Consider the following 23,544-nt stretch of genomic DNA (forward strand, 5'->3'; position numbering starts at 1 on the left):
CAACTATCTGATAGCAGCATCAATGTCTTGGACCATTATTATGGTTGACAAAGTGGTGAAAAATTTTCAATTCAGTACATATTTAGTACATCAGCACTTTTGTGATTGTGAATAAAAACTAAGTTAAGTTTGAATTGTAGATCACATTAGTCAGCATATAAGTAGTATAATTTTCTGGTTGCAATTATGATTCGCTTTATCCATCATTAGTATATCTAACCTCTACATGATGACATGCATTTCTTGTATCCAATAAATGAAGAAGTAAATAGAAGATAATTAAAAATGCGTATTCAAAAGCTTGCCTAGGGACACTTGCATCTGCTTAGTTACAGTAGAGCCTGCACTTATATTTGCCGAGTAATTGGTTTATCAGGTCCACAGGCTGTATTTTGAGTCATGGCAGAAGGCCTGAAGGAACCACTCCTAAATCCTCAGGAATTTATGAGAGATGGGATTGATTTGGTAAGTTTTGATTGAAATCATGTGTAGCTACCAGATTTTGATTACATTCTGATCCTACGTCAACTTAAAAAAAATGTGGTTGAACAGGAACGTTTACCAATGGAAGAAGTTTTTGAGCTATTGAAATCCTCACAAAACGGCCTTTCAACTCAGGATGCTGAAGTCCGCTTGAAAATTTTTGGACCCAATAGACTTGAAGAAAAACCGGTATGTTTAAGGGGCTGATATAGGTCACAGGCCGTCACACTCAGTATTAGAGGAACGTCTAACAATTTAGTCATGCTGCTTCTACATTAAAATGAAATTAAGCATATAATAAATAAGGTAGTTGATGTAAAATAAAATCAACTGATAGATACTTGAGAATTGAAATGCATCAAATAACCAGAAGTCTTACTACTTTATATAACAAAGCAGTCTAATAGGACTATAGTTTTCGCCATGATTCAGGAGAACAAAGTATTGAAATTTCTTAGTTTCATGTGGAATCCTTTGTCATGGGTTATGGAAGCTGCTGCTGTGATGGCACTTGTCCTTGCTAATGGAGGAGTAAGTTAATCCAATTACTAATGTTTCTCTTATTTCTGAGTGTCTGATATTTTGTGTAATTATGGTCATTCCATCCATCTAATCATCAGTCTGACGTGTATGTGCTTCAGGACCAAGGACCAGACTGGCAGGATTTTGTAGGCATCATGTGCCTACTGCTCTTAAACTCGACAATTAGCTTTTTGGAGGAAAATAATGCAGGGAATGCTGCTGCAGCACTTATGGCACACTTAGCTCCGAAGACAAAGGTGTCTCATTAATCCAATTTTTTGAACTACATAGATCTTCCCTTGTGTTACATAGGTGCATTACATTCATAGGAAACAAAACCAAGCACTTGATTCAAGTACTGATTCTGTAGAGATCACCACCATGTTAGCTAGTATTGTTATGCCCTAGGGAAACTATGTTACAGAGGAAATAATGTCCACTTCATAAAGCAAGTTTTGGGAAATTTAAGCAAGATTTTGATAGAAGAGTGCAAGATCAAACGTAGTTTCCCTTGGGCCTTTTCAAGATTGTTTAGATATGTCTCTTTCTCTTTGTATGGTATTCAACTATTCACCTCCAATGCTTAGTCTTTAATGCGATTACATTCTGTCAGCCAGTGTTTCCTCAAACACAAGTCAATTTATGCATTATATATGTTACTTTGCTATCTTTCTGCTGTAAAAGCTTGTGATTGAGAAGTCAAACTTCCTGGATATTTTGTTCAATCTAGGATTTATATAGTGCCTTCCTTTTAATCAGGTTACATTCATCTGTTCATCTTTCTTCATTGTCTATTATTTGATGGTTGGAACTCTTGCAGCTTACTGTGAATGAATCATCTGACAGTCTGTACATTCAGTAGCTTATGTAGAATAAAGAATATATATTCACTACCTTGTTATACAGGTCCTTAGAGATGGACAATGGCAAGAGCAAGATGCAACTATTCTAGTTCCTGGAGATATTATTAGCATAAAGCTTGGTGACATTATTCCTGCAGATGCTCGTTTACTAGCAGGAGACCCTCTAAAAATCGACCAGGCTAGTAACTTTACTGGCCCACTCTGTACTTTTATTATGTGTGTGTCTGAAAGCTCTTTCCAGTCCTTATTTGATGATTCATACTCTATTTAAAGTGAACCGGATGGCATTTTCTTCACAGTCTGCTCTTACTGGGGAATCTTTGCCTGTCACGAAGAGAAGTGGTGATGAAGTGTTTTCAGGATCTACATGCAAGCATGGAGAAATAGAATCTGTAGTAATAGCAACTGGGGTGCATTCTTTCCTTGGAAAGGCGGCATACTTGGTGGATAGCACTGAAGTTGTTGGACATTTCCAGCAGGTATAGCACTGAAATATTATTTAAGCCACTTCTCTGCTAACTCATGAAAATCTCTGCTTTGTATAAGACCCTGATGTTGCATTAATAATAAACCTTAACTCAACGAAACCAAATGATTGAATCAAGCATGTCAATTTTCAAACTTCTAAGAATTAAGATGTAATGCTAACCTAATTCATGGTTTTTAAATTACTATAATTTGCTGCTTACATCATTGTCAGTTTCAACTAGAAAGATTGTGTAGGAGTTTCCTACTACTTTTGCATCCCATGAAACTGGTGAACTTGTGTGTTTGATATCAAGTCTCAAAAATCCATTATACTGTTGAATTTTTCTAACATTTATTTTGAGATAAAGACACCTTTTTTTGTCCTCATCCTTGTTCTTTGGAATGGACACTTCACAATAGGCTAATCACGCCGTGACACTTTTTGAACTTCTAACTAATTGAACTATGAATGCAAATCTTGGTTATTCTAAATCATGTGTTGCTTGCAGGTGCTTACTGCCATTGGGAATTTTTGCATTTGCTCCATAGCAGTAGGAATGATTATTGAGATCATTGTTATGTTCCCTATTCAACACCGTGCTTACAGGAGTGGGATAAACAACCTTCTTGTTCTATTGATTGGTGGAATACCCATAGCTATGCCAACGGTTCTGTCTGTGACACTTGCAATCGGTTCCCATCGTCTATCTCAACAGGTGTGCTCGCAGATAGAGGGGACAAATTTGAAAAGGGAGGGGGTGTATTTTAGACCTATCCTGTGGATTGTCCGCCTTTTTCCTATTGCTGTATTATACTGTGAAGGCCTTATGTAGCAAACAAATATTTCAGGGTGCCATTACAAAAAGGATGACAGCAATCGAAGAAATGGCTGGGATGGATGTTCTATGCAGTGATAAAACAGGGACTTTAACGCTGAACCGTCTCACAGTTGATCGTAGCCTCATTGAGGTACTAGAGCTATCTTTGTCAAGAATAACATGTTTGGAGTTCTCATTTCATGTAACAGTGTTGCTGTATATTATCGGTGACACATCATTGTGCTATTACACTGCCTGGTGAAAAATAGCAGGAAGTTAGTTGGCACATCTAAATCTTGGTTTATATCAATGGTAAAAGTAAGCAGAAGGAATAGGTTTTATCAGCTTCTTATGTCAGTCCAAAAATCATAATGTCATCAGAATCATATTAAAACTCCTTAATGCCATTCTTAGAGGTTATGGTTTGAAATTGACATTTAGCAATTCTGCTAATGCAAAACAAATGTGTTGTAAACTGGATGTTCTAGGTCAGATGGAGCCTTCGTACACCGAGACTTCAAAATGAAGTTTAGTATGGGATTCTCCATGCATATATGTTGAATGGAGCAATGAAAGTAACCTGCTTCTTAAGTTCAAGAATTGAATTGTTCTTTCTGTCAGGTTTTTAACAAAGACATGGAGAAAGACACGGTTGTCTTATTTGCAGCGAGAGCATCAAGACTAGAAAATCAAGATGCCATTGATGCTGCCATTGTTAACATGCTTAGTGATCCAAGGGAGGTAAGAGATGACATACCTTAAAACCCATTTTTGTGCCTCAATCTCCATGTACTAATATCACCATTGTCATGCTTAACTTTTCTTGCAGGCACGCGCAAACATCCAAGAAATTCACTTCCTGCCTTTTAATCCTGTTGACAAACGTACAGCTATAACTTACATAGATAGTGATGGTAAATGGTACAGGACCAGCAAAGGAGCCCCTGAACAGGCATGCAACTCAAATAAAATTAAGTTTCCTGAATTTCGTGTGCATTGTTATTAATAGCTGAAATCAAAGATCATAGTCCCCAAATTTGCAATAAACATAGCGGTATCTGTTAGAACTTGTGATGTTAAGACCTCATCAGGTTATAACAAAGTTGATAAATGTATCGTTATTGATTCAAGTACTAAATTGTTTGAGAGTATCTCTGATGATACTGTCATTGCCTCACATCGATAGATAAATAATATTCGTGATCAATTGTGCAACGATGATAATTTTTCACTATATAAGCCACCTTCTATCTTTTTCCTTTCCAGATTCTAGCTCTCTGCCAAGAGAAAAATGAGATTGCTGGAAAAGTGCTAGAAATGATTGACAGATTTGCTGAAAAGGGATTGAGGTCTCTTGCAGTTGCCTTGCAGGTACAGATATCCCTGATACCCCTCTTTTCTTTCAGATTCTCACATCTGACTCGAGAAAATTTCTGAAATATTTCTTTTTTTTTTAATGCTCTCAGAACTATTTTGTGATGCTGAGTGTTTAGTTGATGAGTTAGTATCAGTTTGTTTTTTTTTTTTTTTTTTTTTTTTTTTTTGGACGAAAAGTATCAGTTTGTTATTTTTTCAATCAGTGCTGTCATGATTCTGGTACTTAAATGCAGATTGGTTCATAGAATTTTAAAGTGAATGATTGAGATTCAAAATACTTACCATTTCTAGTAGAGCCAAAATTTACACCAGTCTGTGTCTCAGTTATGAATATTATGATGAAATAAATGGATTCAGATACAATTAGAAACAACCCCTCTGTAAGTGCCGGAAAAGACTGAATACAGTCTACATTTTCACCATTAGAGGCATTGGGATAATGTTTGATGTATAAGTATGGTTGAGATTTGAGAATATTGAGATCATTGAACAATGTCGGTAAGATGTGATTATACTAGTCCCCTCAGACTAGGTAGGGTTATTGCTGCTAACATCTTGACCTCCTTGGTCTGGTAGTCCTTGTATATGGTGGAATCCATACTGAATTGTCATTTTTGTAACCAACTTTGTGAAGATGCGATGATTTTTACTTCTTAATAGTAGCCTCATAAACGTGGAAACTTAAAGAGTAACTTGTTGCAATTTACAGGAAATTCCAGAGAAAACAAAGTCAAGTCCAGGAGGCCCTTGGATGTTTTGTGGACTGCTACCTCTTTTTGATCCCCCAAGGCATGATAGCGCTGAGACCATTCGAAGAGCTCTTAACCTTGGAGTTTGTGTCAAGATGATTACAGGTACCTTTTGCATTTCATCCATCCTCTATCCTTTCCCTTCCTTGAATGTTTTACTTTTTATCCAATTTCCTGCAATAGGTGATCAACTGGCAATTGCAAAGGAGACTGGTCGACGCCTTGGTATGGGAACTAATATGTATCCATCATCATCACTGTTGGGACATGACAAGGAAGAAACTGTAGCCCTTCCAATAGATGAGCTCGTTGAAATGGCTGATGGCTTTGCCGGTGTTTTCCCAGGTTAGTCTTGTAGATGAATCAGCAGTTGCCTGCAATACGTTGGTGTAGGGAAGTAAAGATGGTACAGGAAAGAAACTTTTTTCCAGCATATTATGCATTTTTATCAATTAAAAAATCGCAAATCCAACTTATAATGCCAAGTAATTTAGAAGCTAAATCTGTCAGAAAACACCAATTGGAGAGAAATGCATCTCCCCATCCTCCACCCCTCCCCCCCACCTCCAGAATAACTGTCTCTATGTCTGAGTCCTGTTATATTCTTGAATTCGAGTTCATGGTTATTCATGTCGAAGAAAAAAAACTATTTCATACAAGTATAGGTTCATTTATTTATGTAGTTAAGAGGGGAAATGAAATGTACACATTATCTATCACCACTGCCCTTTTGATTAATGCTGTGACAGCGACTGGCTTGCAGAACACAAGTACGAAATAGTGAAAATTCTGAAAGAAAAGCGACATGTTGTGGGAATGACTGGGGATGGTGTGAATGATGCACCAGCCTTAAAGAAGGCAGATATTGGAATAGCAGTGGCAGATGCTACAGATGCTGCAAGGAGTGCAGCTGATATTGTACTTACAGAACCCGGCTTAAGTGTGATTATCAGTGCTGTCCTGACTAGCCGCGCCATATTCCAGAGGATGAAAAACTACACAGTTAATTTCTGTTTTAAAGAATTATGTTTTGCCCAGTATTGATGGTTTATGTCTCACTAGTAATTTTAATTTAACATTTTCAGATATACGCGGTCTCCATAACCATCCGCATTGTGGTATGTTGGATTCTCTGACCCCACCGCCCCCCACCCAAAACCACCAACATCCCCCAAACAACTCTAACAAAACACTGTGTAAAAGCTTATTCTATGTAATTATAAGACAGCTAAAAAAAACGTTGTCCTGTTTCAGCTTGGTTTCATGCTTTTGGCCTTAATCTGGGAGTATGACTTCCCTCCGTTCATGGTTCTGATCATAGCAATATTAAATGATGGTAATTCCTGTTGAAATCATTTTTTTTTTTCCACATCATTTCTGTATAATGCTTATTTATTTGTTTCTAATCACTCCATCTCACATTAAGACTTGAGAATATAACGGAGTATGTTTTAAGACTTCTTGCTAAGCCTCATTGTCAGCACAAATTCTGGACTAATTCATTCTTTTCTGCGTGAAAGTTCCTCCCTTAGCTGTAATTCTTGTACATCTAACTTCAATGCAGGAACCATCATGACCATTTCCAAAGATCGTGTCAGACCATCTCCTAGTCCTGGCAGCTGGAAACTTTTTGAGATTTTTGCAATTGGCACTGTCATAGGGACATATCTTGCCTTAGTCACTGTGTTATTTTACTGGGTTATAAAGTGCACAGATTTCTTTGAGGTAATAAATGGTTACTGTATAGAGTAATGCAGACATTAGAAGTTTTGGCTACTTATATTCCTCATGCTTGTATACATTCATCAATTGTAACAGAAGCATTTTGGTGTGAGCTCTCTATCCGGAAACTCTGAGAAAATTTCATCTGCTATATATCTGCAAGTTAGCGTTATCAGTCAGGCCCTCATCTTTGTTACTCGCAGTCAGAGCTGGTCATTCCTGGAGAGACCAGGAGTGCTTCTCATGTCTGCATTCGTCGTAGCCCAACTGGTAAGTGATACATTATACCTTTTATCCTTTTCCTTGCACATAATTCATAATTTTGCTCCTTGCATTTTCAGGTTGCCTCATTGATAACAGTTTATGCAAACATTGGTTTTGCTTCAATCAATGGGATTGGATGGGGTTGGGTTGGTGTCATATGGCTATACAGTCTGGTTTTCTATTTCCCTCTTGATATTATCAAGTTCATAGTCCGTTACGCTCTAAGCGGAGAAGCTTGGAATCTTTTATTTGACAAGAAGGTCAGGATCTCATTACTCATAGCTGGACTTTCTTATTTATTTTTGAAAAGGAGAAGGCTTTCCCTCTATTAATCTGCTTTTATCATGCATTTTTTGTGTTTTCATCAGACTGCATTTAGTTCTAAGAAAGACTATGGAAAGGAAGAGTGGGAATTCGAGGGTGAGGAGCAAACTGTAACTCGAAGACGGAGTTGTAGTCTGATTGCTGAACAGGCCAAAAGGCGTGCAGAAATAGCCAGGTCCTTAGTCAATTTTTTATATTCTTAGAGACCCTGTAATGTTTTTTAGCTTTATTAATGAGACCCTGAAACTTGCAGGTTACAGGAGTTTCACACGTCAAAAGGACATGTGAAATCGCTTATGCGTTTAAAGAACTTGGATCTTAGTTCATTCTCATCTGCACATACAATCTGATATGCCATGCAAAATGCAAACATACGAATTCTGCTTGCATTCGCTTACATGAAGATCAGGAATGCTTTCTAGATTTGTGTTTGACAGTACCTACATTTTGAATTCAGAAATTTATAGTGCATGCTCCAGAAAGCTTCTCTGAATAACATAGATTCCAGTTTATAGAACATAATCTGTTGTAGTTGTTTAAATATGACTCGTTCTTATGGCTTATAGACCCGAGAAAGTCATTATATAATTGCCTTACAAGTTATTATGGTATTTATCAGTTATAGTATGCAGTATCTGTTATGAAACTGTCGTGGTTTGAAAAAGGTACGACACACCATATATAAAAACCCAAGAGCTTGAAGATAATTACCCACACACAAACGAATTATCCCAAGAGGTTAATATTATCTGTACTTACCCACAAAAACGAACATGACTGGTTTAAGGATTATCATCCTCCAAGACACTAAGTTTGTACAAGTTTGAGAGGTTTCAGACTTTCAGTAGAGGCATAATGATGTAAACAGTTAGGTAACAAAGAAAAGGTGGTAAAAATGTAAAAATGAGTTGACAAAATAACATCATTTACAGGCAATCTTAGAATCTAGCGTTTCTAAACTACCAGACCAATAAACTGGAAGAGGTGATAACCAACAAATAACCAAAACTTGGCTCATTGGTGACTTGTAATACCTCAGGCCTTCAGCTAATCATAATTTTCCTTCTGCAAGGAGAAGTTTGTTGATAGTATATTAAGAAAAAACAAAATCAGTTCGGTATATACCATCTGATTTATATATAATTATACTCCTTTGACCCAATTGTGTAACACCTGATATGGTCCAGCCAAGGGTGAAACCTACATGGCGGTGAGCCGGTGATGCATAAAATTTTTAGATTTGTCATCCGCTGCACTAACATACACATACTTGTTCATCTGATGGAGGACATTCTCACACTAGCAAATTATCCTTGAAGATGGTGTTTGAACATCATTTATACCAAATACACTCTCAAGCTCTATTGCAGGTCCTCAACCTCTACATGAGAATGAGACCTCTATGATTTCGCACAGAAATTAGCAATAATCTATAGAACAAGTAGCCATCATAATTATATATAATTAATCTCATACAACCCTTAGGATCTCATGCATAACACTTTTTGGCAGTAGAAATATAGAAATTGATTTAGTCTAATCTTAGACGAACTCATATTGTTCACTTAACTGCTATCCATTTCTAGCTAGTCCTAGTCTGAACGCTATATGATTAAATTACACCAAACTACCAAAGCATTACAATCTGCGAATATAAACAAAATTTTAACATACAAAGTTAGACGCCTTCAAAGGTTGCACACAATCGAGAGCATTAGAAGGCCTATCAAATCCAACAATTAGCTCATGCTGCTCCATGCCTCCGTGCAATCTACCTATTTGTAATTAAATAGCTGCTTATTCAGTTGATTCATCATGAATTATCAGTCTTCTCTTCTACAAGAAAATGCTTTTTCAGGATTTCAATAGTTTCTTCTCTTGCACTGCAAATATTCCAATATAAGACATAAGAATTTAACACATCATCATACTAAAACAATTAGTAATCAGCACAGAAACATACAGACCAGAAGTGTCAATTAGATTGCTAACCTGCCAGGCCTTATTATCTTATATTTTCCAGGACATGTCAAATCCACTATTGTCGATCCTGCACGGCCCATGGGAAGCTCACCACCATCATACACATAGGCACAGTGTCCCCACAAACTCTCAAAATCTTTGATGCAGACACTGCTACGATGTCCAGTCAAATTTGCACTAGTAAGAGCCAATGCACTTCCAGAACCCCGAGCAATGATCCTTATAAAATCGCTATCAGGCACTCGGACACCAATACTATCTATCCCTGGATTCAATGACTTCTCTAGAATACTTGCCTCTCCTGAAATAAGTTGTTATCAGTTGACAGATCAACCATCAAGTGTTAAAGTTGACCAGTTATTGATAGAACTCCCTCCATCTGGGATTGATATGATAACTTGGGATAGTTGGATATATTGGTCACCTTATAAAAAGATTATGATTGGTTCCAAATATTACCCCCACTTAAATGGTGTGGTGGAGAGCATATGAGAAGACAGCTTATATAGAGGATAATACAGAGAAATCACGGTGATCATCAATTTTAAAGGATCAAGAATATGTGTGAATTAACTTTGTATGGAGGGAGTAGACAGCATCGTACATTTACCTCTTCACAACAACATTCTTTATTTAGCTTATGAGCTAAAATGTACTTACAGAAGCAGCAAGCATCTAACTTACACATTTTTGTTTATTAAACTATTAAGAATCAAAGAAATGGTTACAAACCTCGCCTCAAAACTAAAGTCACAGGACCAGGAAGGAGCGCGTCAAGCAAAGTATCAGGCAAATGATTTGTAAATCAATCAATCAATCAATCAATCAAAGCCTTAATCCCAAAAGTGGGGTCGGCTAACATGAACCAAATTTGATTATTCCGTGTAGTCATCAACATCTTTCTCCTCCATCCCTTACGATCCAAAACTTCATCCTCACGTAAATCCATGCACTTCATATCCTTCCTCACTCCTTCCAACCAAGTCATCTTTGGTCTCCCTCTTCCTCGTTTAATCCCTCCATGGTCCCACTCTTCCACTCTTCGCACCGGTGCACCCTCGGGTCTCCGTCTTACATGTCCAAACCAACGCAGACGATTTTCCCTTAATTTATCTACAATGCCCGCCACACCTACTTTCTTGCGAATAACCTCATTTCTGATTCTATCTCTTAAAGTGTTTCCACACATCCACCTTAACATGCGCATTTCCGTAACCTCCATCTTTTTAATATGCTCTTTCTTAGAAGCCCAACATTCTGTACCATAGAGCAACACTGGTCTTATGGCAGTCCTGTAGAATTTTCCCTTCAACTTTAAGGGAATGCTGCGGTCGCATAACACTCCCGTGGCCGCTCTCCATTTAAGCCACCCTGACTTAATCCTGTGGGTCACGTCTTGATCAATGTCACCATTCTTCTGGATGATCGACCCTAGGTACTTAAAACATACACTCATGGTCAAATCCTTTCCATCCAAACTCACCACTTCATTGCTTGTCCCCCTCTGAGTGCCAAAACGACATACCAAATATTCAGTCTTACTCCGACTTAGCTTAAACCCTCTAGATTCCAACCTTTGTCTCCATTGCTCCAACTTGACATTAACCCCATCCTTAGTCTCATCCACCAAAACGATATCATCTGCGAACAGCATACACCATGGAACCTCATCTTGAATTGGTCTAGTTAATTCATCTAGAACCGTTGCAAAAAGAAAAGGGCTGGTAAGCTTGCAAAACGATTAATTTCTGACACATCCCCAACACATATTGCAAGAGGGCTGGTAAGCTTGCGGCCTTTGATCTCATAAATCTTGTTGACAGCTTCTCTAGAGCTGCAGAAACATGAAAGTCAAATATGATAGGCTCAAAAAGTCAGAAACAAATGCATATTGACATTTCAGGCTAGCAACTTGTTACATGAGACTGCATTGTGCATTTTAAGAAAAAAATCTTAAAATATCCTTACTTTCTTGACCTCAATGCTATAGAGATACTATAGAGATACAGAAAAGGGAGCAAGGATGTAGTTAGTTGGTTACTGTGGTAGAGAGAGTCTTGCATTATAAATAACAGGTATTAGTAGATCAGTTATATAAGGTCACACATTATTAACCCACATGATACCCACCTCATGGTAAGACTAGATTTACCCAGCTCAATTGTAGAATGAAGTAATCAAGTAAGAACTGTCTGTCATGATCTACCAATACTCCCATAATGAAGAATTGAAGACCACGTACTTATGCTATTTGGAAAGTTCAAAAGGTTCCAACTTGTCTTTGAAGTTGTTCTAGCTTGTAACTCTTTAGATTTCCAACACAGACTTCTTGGTGTAACTCTTAATCACAAACATCATACTAGTAAAAAATTTCCCAAGGTAACAGCATAACTTATTACCCTCTTAAGCAAAACTTAGCATATTTAGAAATTCATTTAAATCTACGCCTGACCTTAACCGCCTCTTATTTAAAACTAAGTTCCTATTTTTATACCATATTTATTTTATCCAACTTGCTTTAAAATATCACGGTCTTTCGATCTCAAATACCCATATCAATAGGTTTCTTCATCACATTATCTCCAAAATTCATCCAATTGAACATATTACATATACAAATACAATAACATGAAACTCAACAAAGTTGTAAAATTTAAAAGAATGAACATTGCAGTAAATCAGTAGTTCAAGAGCATACCAAGCATCACAAGCAAAGCCATACAATGTATCAGTTGGCACAGCAATAACTTTTCCTGATTTTATTGATTGAATTGCTTGCTCTGCAAACTCTTTAGTTGCAGGAAGAACAACCCCTGTCCCATCCTTTAAAGCACCATCACAACTATCAAAACTAGCAACCGTTTTCGCCCGAATACCAGAAAAAGTCCGAAGACTAGGCTGCTTCAAATGCACACATCCTAGTCTGGACACTCCTGGAATCCAAGAGACCTGATTCAGGTTCAATTATACCTTTTTAAACTGTATAATAATACAAAAAACACTTGTACCAGTTTTATGTTGTGTCATAAAATCCGTCCCTAAAATATTGTCCCATTAGAGTTTTCACAATTTTCAAAACTCGACTACAAACGACTATATTTCGTAATGCAATGGAGCAATCTTTTAGGGATGGAGCGAGTAATAAATAAAATGAATGCGTACCTCTAGAAGAGAACACGGGGCTGCCTAGAACTTCAAGAAAGGGCAATTTCTCTGTGATTCTTGTTGACAAATTCATATCTATGCTTCTTTATACTGTATTGGATATTCTATTTCAACCAGCTACATCAAAATTATACGAAAAATTAACAATTTCAGTTTGTAAATACTCAAAGATTGGAATAAATTGAAAATATTCGAGTTGAACTACACACATAACCAAATTCGCGCTACAATATATCAAACTCCAAATTCCCCATCATCAGATTTCATAAACCCAGAATCCAACTGTTATAGAGAGGTGAATTCCTCACTAATTAGCCCCCTCTCCATTAAATCTTCAGAAATTAAGCTATACCCTGATTTCAACTAATCTAGGAATTTCTTATAGTATATATACTTTGGGTATAGTTAAGCAAAATAATTGAATTCAGAAACAGGGTTAGAGTGTATTACCTTAAACAGATAGGTCGCAAGGGACTGGGTTGGCCGCTGGCAAGGGAGGGGGTGGCGGGCAGTGATGGGAAACAGGGAAAGGGAGGGTTTTTTTTTTTTTTTCCTTTAAATTATCAAAATTTTAAAAATAAAAATAAATATTTTTTTTTTTTTAATTATAAGAATTTTTATTAAATTGCAAATCACAGGGGACGATTTAAAAAATAATGTAATTTAAAAACTTAATTACGATTTTGGGTTGGTGTAAAAGTTAATTACAAAATTAGTGTCCACGTAGGCTCGGTAAGATATTTGTTTTTTTTTTTTATTATTTTTCAAGGCAAAACCACTATATATTAACGATCGAAACCGCTATATTAATATTTAACAAAACCGCTATTTGTCTAAATCATTTAACAAAATCAATGATAGCTTTTTTTTTAGTCCTGTGAGTGATAGCTTAATGACGACGACAATAATAGTTTCTGCTCAGCGCAAGTAGGCTGCTCGGTGGTGGGGTTGCTTGGTGGTGAGCTACTCGGTGGTAGGACTGCTTGGGGAAGCCAAATTGCTTTGCAATTGTTCTACTCCATACTTTTGCAGTAAAAGAAGTAAATAAAATTTCTTTCAGGAAAAAAAGTAAACGCTCATACAATATAAAGAAGTAAGATAGCGGTTTCGATAATATACAGTGGTTTTGCCTTGAAAAATAGTAAAAAAAATAAAACAAACCTCTTACCGAGCCTACGTGAACACTAATTTTGTAATTAAGTTTTACTCCAACCCACAGTCGTAATTAAGTTTTTAAATTACATTATTTTTGTAAATCGTCCTATAACAGGTCAGTGACCTGCTACGGGGAAAAAAAATTACAAACTTGGCTTTATTTTAGGCAGATTTAAGGGTTAGATATTTTGAGAGAATGGAGCAAAGGTTGAATTATTCTTGCTAAATTTTCCTGATTAAATTTAAGAGTATTTCGTGTTGTATTTGTTAGAGAATCTCAATTCTCATGTACGGAGTTTTCGAATCTAATATATATATATATATATATATATATATATATATATATATATATATATATATATATATATATATATATATATATATATATATATATATATATAAAGGGGAGTTTTTTCCCGATTTTTTTAGAGAGCTAGGATTTAATTTTTTCACCGCGCCACATAGGATAATAAATTTTAGTAGTAGCCAATTAAATACGAGATTATTAATTTTTTTTTAGAATTAAATAATTTAAATGACACGTAAGCAAAATTGGAGAATGAAATTTTCCATTTTAATTAATTGAATATATAATATTATCTTTTGATATCAGGAATTTTATCTAAATATATAACAAATTTTAGCACATATAAATATATATATATATATATATATATATTCAAAAAATTCAAACAAACCGTGCATCACACAGGCTTTATCTAGTATTACATATTTATAATCATTGCATTCATCGGTGATTAAAGATTCGGAGTATTAATTGTTCAAAATTCAGCGTTGGCAAATCTACAAGTCACAGTATACTAAATTGAATTTATTTTACGTATAGAGGATTGCAATAGATTGTGAGTAGAAAAAAAAATACTACGTTGGACTATGAAAAAAGCGAGATATAATATTAATATATACACCATAGTAATTTGTCTAAATAGAAGTTTACTCCATAACACTTAAAAAAATATCCATTAAGACAAATGTAACACTGAAAAACGAACAAAGTACTCGCACAATTCACATTGACAAACTTTTAAAGAAGGCTCAATAAATATATATAATATATTGTAAGTGAGAAGTTATCATAAAATGATCAAAAGTTATCCAACGGTTAAATGTGAAATATATCTTATAAGAGTCGCCCAATAGTGTGAAGGATATTTTACTACTGATTAAGTTGCTCTTTTTACAAGAAATTTACCCAAAAATTTTACGAAATTGATGCAACATCGGGTCATCCTAGGGAAAGAGTCGTTGCTAAGGTGTATGAAGAGCTTGTGGATTTGCTACTTAGTTACAAAAATAAACCTGTAAAAGTATCAAAAATCAAATTAGAAATTCAGAACTAAGAATATCTCTTCCATCAATCAATCATATAATTAAGTAAAAATCTCAAATCACTAATGCATGATTGAGGTAAATTATTTTGTCCTCCTATTACGTTTGAACAACAATCGTATTCTTAGTCTCTCGGGTAATCGGCTCAACTTGTTGTCCTTCTATATTAAAAGTGAGAAACAGAGCAATATTATACGGAATGAGTGGTACTTCATGTTTTTGTCATCCAAATTTGCTTCAGCTTGATTTCTCAATCTTTCTGTAATCATGCAAGTGAAATTATAATTAGAATTCCATTAAAATGCCAAATACTTTTACAAATATTTAAACTCAATTCATATAAACAAAACTTATATAAAAACTAATCAAAATTCTTATCATATCACTAATATATAAAGTCGGTCTCGCAGCCAGGCCACGAGACATCGACAATACTTTACATTATAAAGTTTAGGACAATCCGAGCTCTCCCATACTCTATGCGAATTAATTTCAGTTTGAAGGAGGGGTGGATGAGATTTGAACCTGTGATCTCTATGTCACGTTGACTCCAATACCATGATTATGCGTGGACCAACTTAACCAAAAGCTTAAGCTAATGGTTGTAGTCTAGGAATATGTTTTATACTCTATCATGTTAGGATATCAGAAGGATCTTAGCATAATTATCATATATTTTGGTTAATGTAGTTTCCTTGATTATAGGTTACGATTGATAGAAGATTAGAAGATAATATCTAGCGTACCTTTTGATTTTATCTCATGTATTTTAGGGAAACCATTGTACTCTATATATGATTGAAATCAATGAGAAGAGGGTTAAGCTTTGAGCCTTAATTAATTTGACATGGTATCAGTCGCTCGGGAACTTTTAAAAAAAAAAAAAAAACCCCGAATTAAACCACCATGGCTAGTGATGATACGCCGCCACCTCTTCCACCACGCATAGACATCACCTCTCTGTATTACCTTAGTCCTCACGACCGTCCTAGAGACTTCATTACTCTGACCTGCCTTCGTGGTGAAAATTACAATGAGTGGGCCGGTGAGATTCAAACTACGTTAGAGGCACGTCGTAAATTCGACTTTTTTGACGGAACAATAAATACTCCTTCTTCTCCGTGCAGAACTCAGACGGATTGGAACACTATACATGCTATGTTGATTTCACGGCTGATGAATACAATTGATCCCGAGGTCAAGAGCACTTTGTCAAAATACAAGGATGGAACACGCTTGTGGGAGACTCTCAAGATGCGTTTTGCTATTGTCAATGGCCCACGAATTCAACAGGTAAAATCGTCAATTCCAAAATGCGAGCTGTCGAGGGATATGTATGTGGCTTCTTATTTTGGTAAAGTCACGGCTTTATGGGAGGAATTGAACAACCATGAACCTCTAATTACGTGCTCTTGTTGCGAGAAAGTGTACAGCTGGTACAGAGCATGAAAGGCGTCGCGAAAATACACGTCTTCATGAATTTTTAATGGGGTTGTTCACTGACTGCTATGCTCAAACTCGCACCAATATTCTCTGTCAAGACCCCCTGCCAAGCCTTAATCGAGCTTATCAATTAGTTGTGCAGGAAGAACGTGTTCGGCAGGCCAAACATATACCAGCCGAATAGCCACCAGATGCGATGGGGTTCGCCCTTCGTACTGCGCCACGGAAAAGGAAGCAAGCAGGCTCCGAAGACAAACCTGATAAATCGGGGTTGCACTGTACCTATTGCAAGAAGACCGACCACTTAGTCTCAGGTTACTTCGAATTGAAAGGTTTTCAAGAATGGTGGCCTAATCCTTCAAAGTGTGGCAAAGCACCACAGTCCGTGGCAAAAGGGCGGAACCTAGCTGGAGCGAATGCTACAACTACAGGGTCTTCTGCCAATACCAGCACCATGGAGTCAGTAGGAGGTGTCTCTCAAACATTTACAGCTGAACAGTGGAAAGCCATTGTCGGTTTTGTTGGTAACACAAAAACTCCCAATAACTGCTTGAATGGTGAGTTTGACAATGCCTCGTGGATTGTAGACACATGTGCTTCTAGACATGTAACTTGTGATGCCAAATGGCTATTTGATACTCAACACATTTCGCATTGTCCGATTGGTCTTCCAAATGGCAAAACTGTACAAGCCACTAAGGAAGGCTTGGTTCAGCTATCTGCTAAAATCATTCTTAAATATGTGTTATTTGTTCCTGATTTATGTTGTAATTTAATTTCGGTATCACAATTGATTGATGATACAAATTATGGCACAAGCGTATGGGTCATCCTTCGAAAAAAGTAGTGAAACTTCTCCTCTCGTTCATAATTGTAAGGGTAGTTTAAATAAAGCATGTGAAGTTTGTTTTTGTGCTAAACACCCTAGAGATAGTTTTTCTTTGAGTGAGAATAAAGCCTCTAGAATTTTGAAAAGATATATTGTGATTTATGGGGACCATATATACATGAATCGTATTGTGGTGGTTGTTATTTTTTTACAATAGTGGATGATTTTTCCCGTGCTATTTGGATTTATTTGCTTTTTGATAAAATAGAGGTTTTTTGTATGTTTATGTCATTTGTGGCAATGGTGGATAGACAATTTTTTCAAACAATTAAAGTTTTTCAAAGTGATAAGTTGATAACGACACTGAATTTAATTGTTTGCTTGATTTTTTTTAATGCCACTGTCATATTATTTTAGACCTCATGTGTGGGAACTCCGCAACAAAATAGTCGGGTTATGCGAAAACATAAACTTGTTTTGAATTTAGGGAGAGCTTTTGAGATTTCAGGCAAAAATAAACCGCCTAACTTTTCTATTTTCCCACGCAAACCTGTTTAGGCAAATCTCAACAAGGACATATGAGAATTTGCTTGGTTTGAGGGGTAATAACAATCATACTACCAAAAGCATACAAATTAATAATAAAGCAATAACAAAGCAATAGATAAGCAATGAACAAGCAATAAACAAACAGAATGAATTCTATTGTGGAAAGAGAATAAGTTTAGAGATACAGTACTGAGTAAGGACAAGCCTCCTTCTTCAGTAGGGATGAAGCTCCGTAGGTAAATGCAGAGTAATTCTATTATATTTAGAGAGTATGTGCGTACATGTGTGCTAAAAATGTCTAATTACACTTATTTATACCTAGGGATCTCTAGGGTTTACAAATATCTCCGGAATATATTTAAAATGAGGAAGATCTCCTTGATTTATCTTCTTCCCTGTTCTGTAGGTGTATCTTTGGCAAGTATCTTCTTGATTGATATCTTTGATGCTACTTTCCTTGTTTGTTCCAATCAAGCCGTTTTGCCTATTCTTGCTAAATTACTGATCTTGGATTGATGCCCTAAATGTAATGGGTCGTATTACAATACGGGCCCAACAATTGCCCCTAATTTTTATTTCCAAGTATTGGAAGTGAAAATTACCTAAAGAAAAAGCTTTAGAAAGTATTTTGAAATTCAGAATTTGTTCCAACGGTTAGCAAAATAGACAGTGGTGGCGGTTTTAAGGCAACTTCCTCGATAACTTTGAAGGGCGGTTTATTTCCGTCTTTGGTATTTATTGGGTGTGCAGGCTCTTTGTCTAATCACTTCAATTGCTTTGCCCCAATTTCAATTTCATCAGGTATTTTCTCTCTCCTCTCCATTTGCTCTGTTTTTCACTTTGTATTTTTCTCTTGTTTTTGCGATGGATGATCATGTGAGAGTGATGTTTGCTGGGGTGGATGAGGGTGTGAAAAGGCCAAATTTGGTGGCGCAGAACATCTTTCCTGCCAAAGATGTCTATCCTTCCACCATTACGAAGGAGGAGGTTCAGAACGTCGCTGCTATTGCGCGGTTTCCTGATGGGGTTGTGGTGAAAATTCCATCTTCTAGGGAAAGGGCTGACTGGACTGCCCCTGGTTGGGTGTGTTTCTTTGAGTATCCCTTTGTAATTGGGCATACTTTTCCTTTTTCTGCTCTTGTTCGTCAATTTCTTTCTAGAGTTAGGGTTTCACCTTGTCAATTACTACCCCAAACTTGGAGGGTGTTGAGAATTCTGGATTTGCTGAGTGCAAAATTGGGTATAGAACTTGATGTGAGGGATTTGTGTTACCCTTATACTATTAGGACCAGTGGTAAGGGTCGAGTTGGTCTTCGCCTGAAGGATGGTGTTGGTCCTTTGGTGACTGACTTGGAGAAGGCGTTTGACAAGAAGTGGTATCACAAGTTCTTCTTTGTGAGGATTGACTCGTTGGGTGATGATTGTGATTTTTTGATTGACACTGTTAAGGCTGAAGGTATTTTGTTTTCTTATTCTTTTATGTTCTTCTCTCCTTCTTTGTTGATTTGGGCTTATTTGCTTGTTGGTTGCAGTGAGTAAACTGAAGCAGCGCTCTCAGTCTCCATCCTTGATAGACAAGTTGTATGAGTTGAGTGCAGACAAGAGATCTTTCATCAAGTTGACACAGCCTGAAGCAGTTATTCAAATTAAGTCTTTGGACGAATCTGATTCTGAACATAAAGTTGCCCCAACTATGTCTCAAGGTTTGTTTTCTTTCTTTCTTGTCCGTTTTGATGTTTTGCTATACTAGTAATTTTGTGGATGTGTGGTTGATGCCAGTTCGTTTCGTTTTTGATTGACTTAGTTTGTGGGTTTTTCATTTGTTTTGAATCAGTTGTATCCTTGCTGAATATACTTGCATACAATTGTTAATCTATTAGCATCCTCGCTGTATACATTGTTGCGTTCCTTGTTGTGCTACTTTTGAATTCCTCTATGTTCCTTGTAGATACATCAAGGTCACTAAGGTCTCATGATCTTCTTAGTTCATCTTCCATCTTGGGTCGTCTCAAGTCTCGCTCGTCTCCCCAGACTTCTGAAGCTGTTCCTATCAAGATGGTTGCTCCCAAGGGTGTCCCTCCTCCACCTCCGCCTCGTGCTGGTCTCAAGAGGAAGTTGGAGATTCCTATTGATGTTGACGCTGCTGAGTTTTCTTTTGACTCTCTGGCTCCGCATGTGGATACCCTGCCGTTTCCTTCTTTCAAGGATCGTCAATCCTCGATGACCTTTGCTGACCTTTCACAAGAGGCGGTTGTATTGTCTTTCCAGGTATAGTATACTCCGAAAATTTTTAATAAAATCAACATTATTGAACTATGCTTCTTACACTTCATCTTTACTTTGCAGAGCCTTCAATCTTGCCTTGGTGTTTTAGGCAAGGTGTCAGAATTTACTCGGGTGTATGAGGCTATGAAGAAGGAGTGTGATGCTCTGTCCGACAAATACAAGGCTGCTACTGAGGCTCTGAAGGCTGAACGGACTAAGCTTCGGGACTGCATTTCTGAGCGAGATGGGCTGAAGGGTGCCCTGAAGGAAGCTGCTAATGAGGCCATTGATGCTGCTACGTACTACTACGGGAAGGCACGTCTTGAGATGATGGAGGAGTTTCAGCAAGGAAAGCATGAGGCTTGGGATTACGATGGTGATAAGGCTTCCTTCGAGAAGGCGTTTCCTGAAGGGACTGTTGCTCCTGGCTCATTGCTGCTAAGCTTTGCTGACGAGGAAGTGAATTCCCCTCATAATGAAGAAGTCAAGGATGCTCCAGAAGTTATGAAGCCTGTTGCTGATGAAGTGGTCCCTGCTGACAACATGGGGGAGAATTAGTTTAACTGGTGCTGTGTCACCCTTAAGAATGTAAAACTTTTGAATGATGTTCGTGTTTACTGCCTTAGTGCAGTTGGATAATTTGTTTTTTTGTGCTACACTTTTGTAGCTGGATAACTTGTTTAATTTTGTTGCGATGCAACTAAGTATTTCTGTCATTCTTGCTGTGTTGATTTGTTTCTGTATAGTATGTTGTGACTGTATTGCAGTTGTATTACGATTGTATTACAGTTGTATTGCTACTTACATGTGTTTGCATGCCTTGTAAGGATAGTAGGTCTGCTCTGTTCAAGAATGACTGGTCATCGTTCTGTGGTGAAGGGACTTGTTTCATTCTTGCTTAGTAATGTCAATAGTGTTCCTTGCAAAACAGAAGAAGGAGGGGTGGCCGTGGGTTTCCCCAACGGCCCTCCGATGCCAAAGTCAGTACTCGTAATGATCATAAATCAAATTGACAAATAATAAGGAGAGATGAGTACCTTTCGTGCTGATTTTGGCTGTTGGAGATTTTTGGTGTTTTTCTGTTTTCTTCTTTTTTTGTTTCACTGGTGTATGCATTGGATCTACGTTTAACTTGTGGGTGATAACTTCTGGGGAAATGCCTTTCATGTCTTCATGGGTCCAAGCAAACACATCTTTCTCTTCTTCTAGGAAATCGTAGATTTGTTGTCTGAGTTCCGCTTTCAGCTCTGATCCTATTATGACTTTCTGATCTGGATGCATGGGGTTCAGCTGGACTTCTGTAGCTTCTTGCTCTTCTGATATGCTCAATTCTCTTGGCCCAGCTGACCCTCTGATTGCTATGCTGAACTCTTTTCTGCAGATGTTGCCTTCAGTGCTATCTTGTAACATTCTTTAGCTTCCTTAGGATCTCCTCTGATTTCTCGAATTCCCCACCTAGTAGGAAACTTAATGACTTGATGGTACGTAGAAGGGATGGTTTTCATCTCATGTATCCAGGGTCTTCCCAAAATCATGTTGTATGAAGACAGAGTGTCGATTACTAAAAACTTGACTTGTAGGTTGATCCCTTTTGCGTACGTTGCCAATGTAATCTCCCCACTTGTCTTTTTGGTTTCCCCGCTGAATCCTACTAGCATTGTTGATTTGTTGACGATATTTTTCTCATCTATGTTCATGTGCTTCAGGGTGTCTAGCATGATAATATTTGCAGAGCTTCCATTATCAACTAGGATTCGCTTGATCATGCAATTTCCAACCGGGAGTGAGATCACTAGACCGTCATGATGTCTTTCAACTGCATCGCTCTCTTCAAACATGATAGGGATGTCTATCTTGGATTTTTCCCTCTTATCTGGTTGCTCTTTGTTGCTTTCTTTTGCATGTCGCTTCGCTGCTGAATATGTTAGACCGCATACTTCTGACCCTCCAGATATGAAGCAGATGGTTTTGACAATTGGAGGTGGGGGTGGAGGACCTCCTTGCTTGGACTCTCTATCCTTCCCTGAAGCTTTAGATCTATCTGACAAGAGTTCTTTGAGGTAGACCTTCTTTAGCAAGTATGCAACTTCCTTTCTGAGCGCGACACATTCGTCAGTAGTGTGACCGATATCTGAATGGAAATCACACCATCTGGATGGATCTTTCTTCTCCCCAGGCCTATCACTCCTTCTGGGCCATTGAACAGTATCTCCCATCTTGTTTAAGGTCCTTATTACTCCTGCAGGGTTGACATTGAAGCAATACTCATGCAACTTGGGTGGGAGCTCAGGATCTTCCCTCCAATCAGAAAACTCTCCTTCGACAGCATTGACTGATCCTTCATCAAAGCGTGAACGCTGATACGGCTTGAATCGATGATTGTTGTTCCTTCTTGACGGACGATGTTCATCCTTTCTGAGCTCTGGAGTCTTTCTTGCATATGCATCTTCCTCAAATCTGACTTGGGCCATTGCTTTAGCTTGTACATCTTCAAAGGTTGTATAGGGGTATTTGGTTAATTCCTTGTAGAGCTCACTGTGATCTAGCAATCCTCTTCTGAACGCTTCAATGGTTGTAGGAGCATCACACTTGTGTATTCCAATCTTTTCCCTGTTGAACCTGTTAAGATAATCCCTCAAGGATTCACCATGTCTCTGCACAACACGGTATAAATCCGATGACTGCTTCTCTATTTTCCTGCTGCTGGCGAACTGGACCTTGAATAGGTTTACCATTCCTGCAAAAGATCGAATTGTCCCATTATCTAAATTAATGAACCAAGTTAAAGCTGGACCTGATAATGTGGCTCCAAAGCCTTTGCACATGATAGCCTCTCTGATGTCTCTAGGGATTGAGCTTGTCATCATCTTCTGTTTGTAGAGGGACACGTGCTCATCAGGGTCTGTTGTTCCATCGTACATGACCATGTTGGGTGTGCTGAACCTCTTTGGCACTTCTACCATGGCGATCTCTTCTGAGAAAGGAGACTCTATATAGCCATCTGACGCCTCTTCCTCCATGGGCTTTGGCATTCCAGGGATCTTGGCGATTTTGGCTTCGATTGCTTTGAGGTACTCTTTGACTACCTTCTCTATCTTTCCCTCCTCAGATCCTTCTCGGCTATTCTGCTTAGGGGTTCCTGCATTCAAAGAGTCTAGATCTAGGGTTGTTTCCCTAGTGTTAGATCCTTTTTCCCCATTAGGGGTATGAAAAGT

The 23,544-nt window shown here is 37.6% G+C and overlaps 4 protein-coding genes across 4 annotated transcripts; 2 read left to right on the plus strand and 2 right to left on the minus strand.

The window, feature by feature from the left end:
• Positions 1-399: 399 nt before the first annotated feature.
• Positions 400-8,312, plus strand: LOC145571820 (ATPase 10, plasma membrane-type-like). Its single transcript, XM_081630857.1, has 21 exons — positions 400-465; positions 553-672; positions 916-1,014; positions 1,125-1,262; positions 1,912-2,046; positions 2,168-2,347; positions 2,846-3,052; positions 3,186-3,305; positions 3,776-3,895; positions 3,984-4,106; positions 4,421-4,525; positions 5,241-5,385; positions 5,464-5,625; positions 6,044-6,282; positions 6,366-6,398; positions 6,535-6,616; positions 6,845-7,005; positions 7,099-7,272; positions 7,344-7,526; positions 7,635-7,765; positions 7,844-8,312. Exons 1-21 carry the CDS (start codon positions 400-402, stop codon positions 7,938-7,940), a joined length of 2,820 nt encoding a protein of 939 aa, XP_081486983.1. The 3' UTR covers positions 7,941-8,312.
• A 711-nt stretch (positions 8,313-9,023) lies between these two features.
• On the minus strand, positions 9,024-13,302 carry LOC145571821 (uncharacterized). The gene is made up of 7 exons (XM_081630858.1): positions 13,189-13,302; positions 12,736-12,855; positions 12,272-12,506; positions 11,305-11,407; positions 10,306-10,378; positions 9,583-9,874; positions 9,024-9,473 (listed from the first exon to the last, which is right to left on the minus strand). Exons 2-7 carry the CDS (start codon positions 12,809-12,811, stop codon positions 9,404-9,406), a joined length of 849 nt encoding a protein of 282 aa, XP_081486984.1. The 5' UTR covers positions 12,812-12,855; positions 13,189-13,302; the 3' UTR covers positions 9,024-9,403.
• A 2,847-nt stretch (positions 13,303-16,149) lies between these two features.
• On the plus strand, positions 16,150-16,692 carry LOC145570750 (uncharacterized). Its single transcript, XM_081629896.1, has one exon. The coding sequence runs from the start codon at positions 16,150-16,152 to the stop codon at positions 16,690-16,692; it is 543 nt and encodes a 180-aa protein (XP_081486022.1).
• A 4,995-nt stretch (positions 16,693-21,687) lies between these two features.
• Positions 21,688-23,064, minus strand: LOC145570751 (uncharacterized). Its single transcript, XM_081629897.1, has one exon. The coding sequence runs from the start codon at positions 23,062-23,064 to the stop codon at positions 21,688-21,690; it is 1,377 nt and encodes a 458-aa protein (XP_081486023.1).
• Between the last annotated feature and the right edge of the window lie 480 nt (positions 23,065-23,544).

The sequence above is a fragment of the Chenopodium album genome, chromosome 12 (genome assembly GCF_948465745.1).
Source record: "Chenopodium album chromosome 12, dcCheAlbu1.1, whole genome shotgun sequence".
In the NCBI taxonomy this organism is placed as follows: domain Eukaryota; kingdom Viridiplantae; phylum Streptophyta; class Magnoliopsida; order Caryophyllales; family Amaranthaceae; genus Chenopodium; species Chenopodium album.

What these genes read in the sequence shown, in the direction of transcription:
- LOC145571820 (XM_081630857.1), top strand. Translation starts at nt 400, where the DNA reads ATGGCAGAAGGCCTGAAGGAACCACTCCTAAATCCTCAGGAATTTATG. An exon ending in TTGTCCTTGCTAATGGAGGA is followed by an intron (nt 1,015 to 1,124) that starts GTAAGTTAATCC and finishes TATGTGCTTCAG; the next exon opens with GACCAAGGACCAGACTGGCA. An exon ending in ACCCTCTAAAAATCGACCAG is followed by an intron (nt 2,047 to 2,167) that starts GCTAGTAACTTT and finishes TTTTCTTCACAG; the next exon opens with TCTGCTCTTACTGGGGAATC.
- LOC145571821 (XM_081630858.1), bottom strand. Translation starts at nt 12,811, where the DNA reads ATGAATTTGTCAACAAGAATCACAGAGAAATTGCCCTTTCTTGAAGTT. An exon ending in GACTTTAGTTTTGAGGCGAG is followed by an intron (nt 9,875 to 10,305) that starts GTTTGTAACCAT and finishes AACTTATTTCAG; the next exon opens with GAGAGGCAAGTATTCTAGAG. An exon ending in AAGATAATAAGGCCTGGCAG is followed by an intron (nt 9,474 to 9,582) that starts GTTAGCAATCTA and finishes GAATATTTGCAG; the next exon opens with TGCAAGAGAAGAAACTATTG.
- LOC145570750 (XM_081629896.1), top strand. Translation starts at nt 16,150, where the DNA reads ATGGCTAGTGATGATACGCCGCCACCTCTTCCACCACGCATAGACATC.
- LOC145570751 (XM_081629897.1), bottom strand. Translation starts at nt 23,064, where the DNA reads ATGGTAAACCTATTCAAGGTCCAGTTCGCCAGCAGCAGGAAAATAGAG.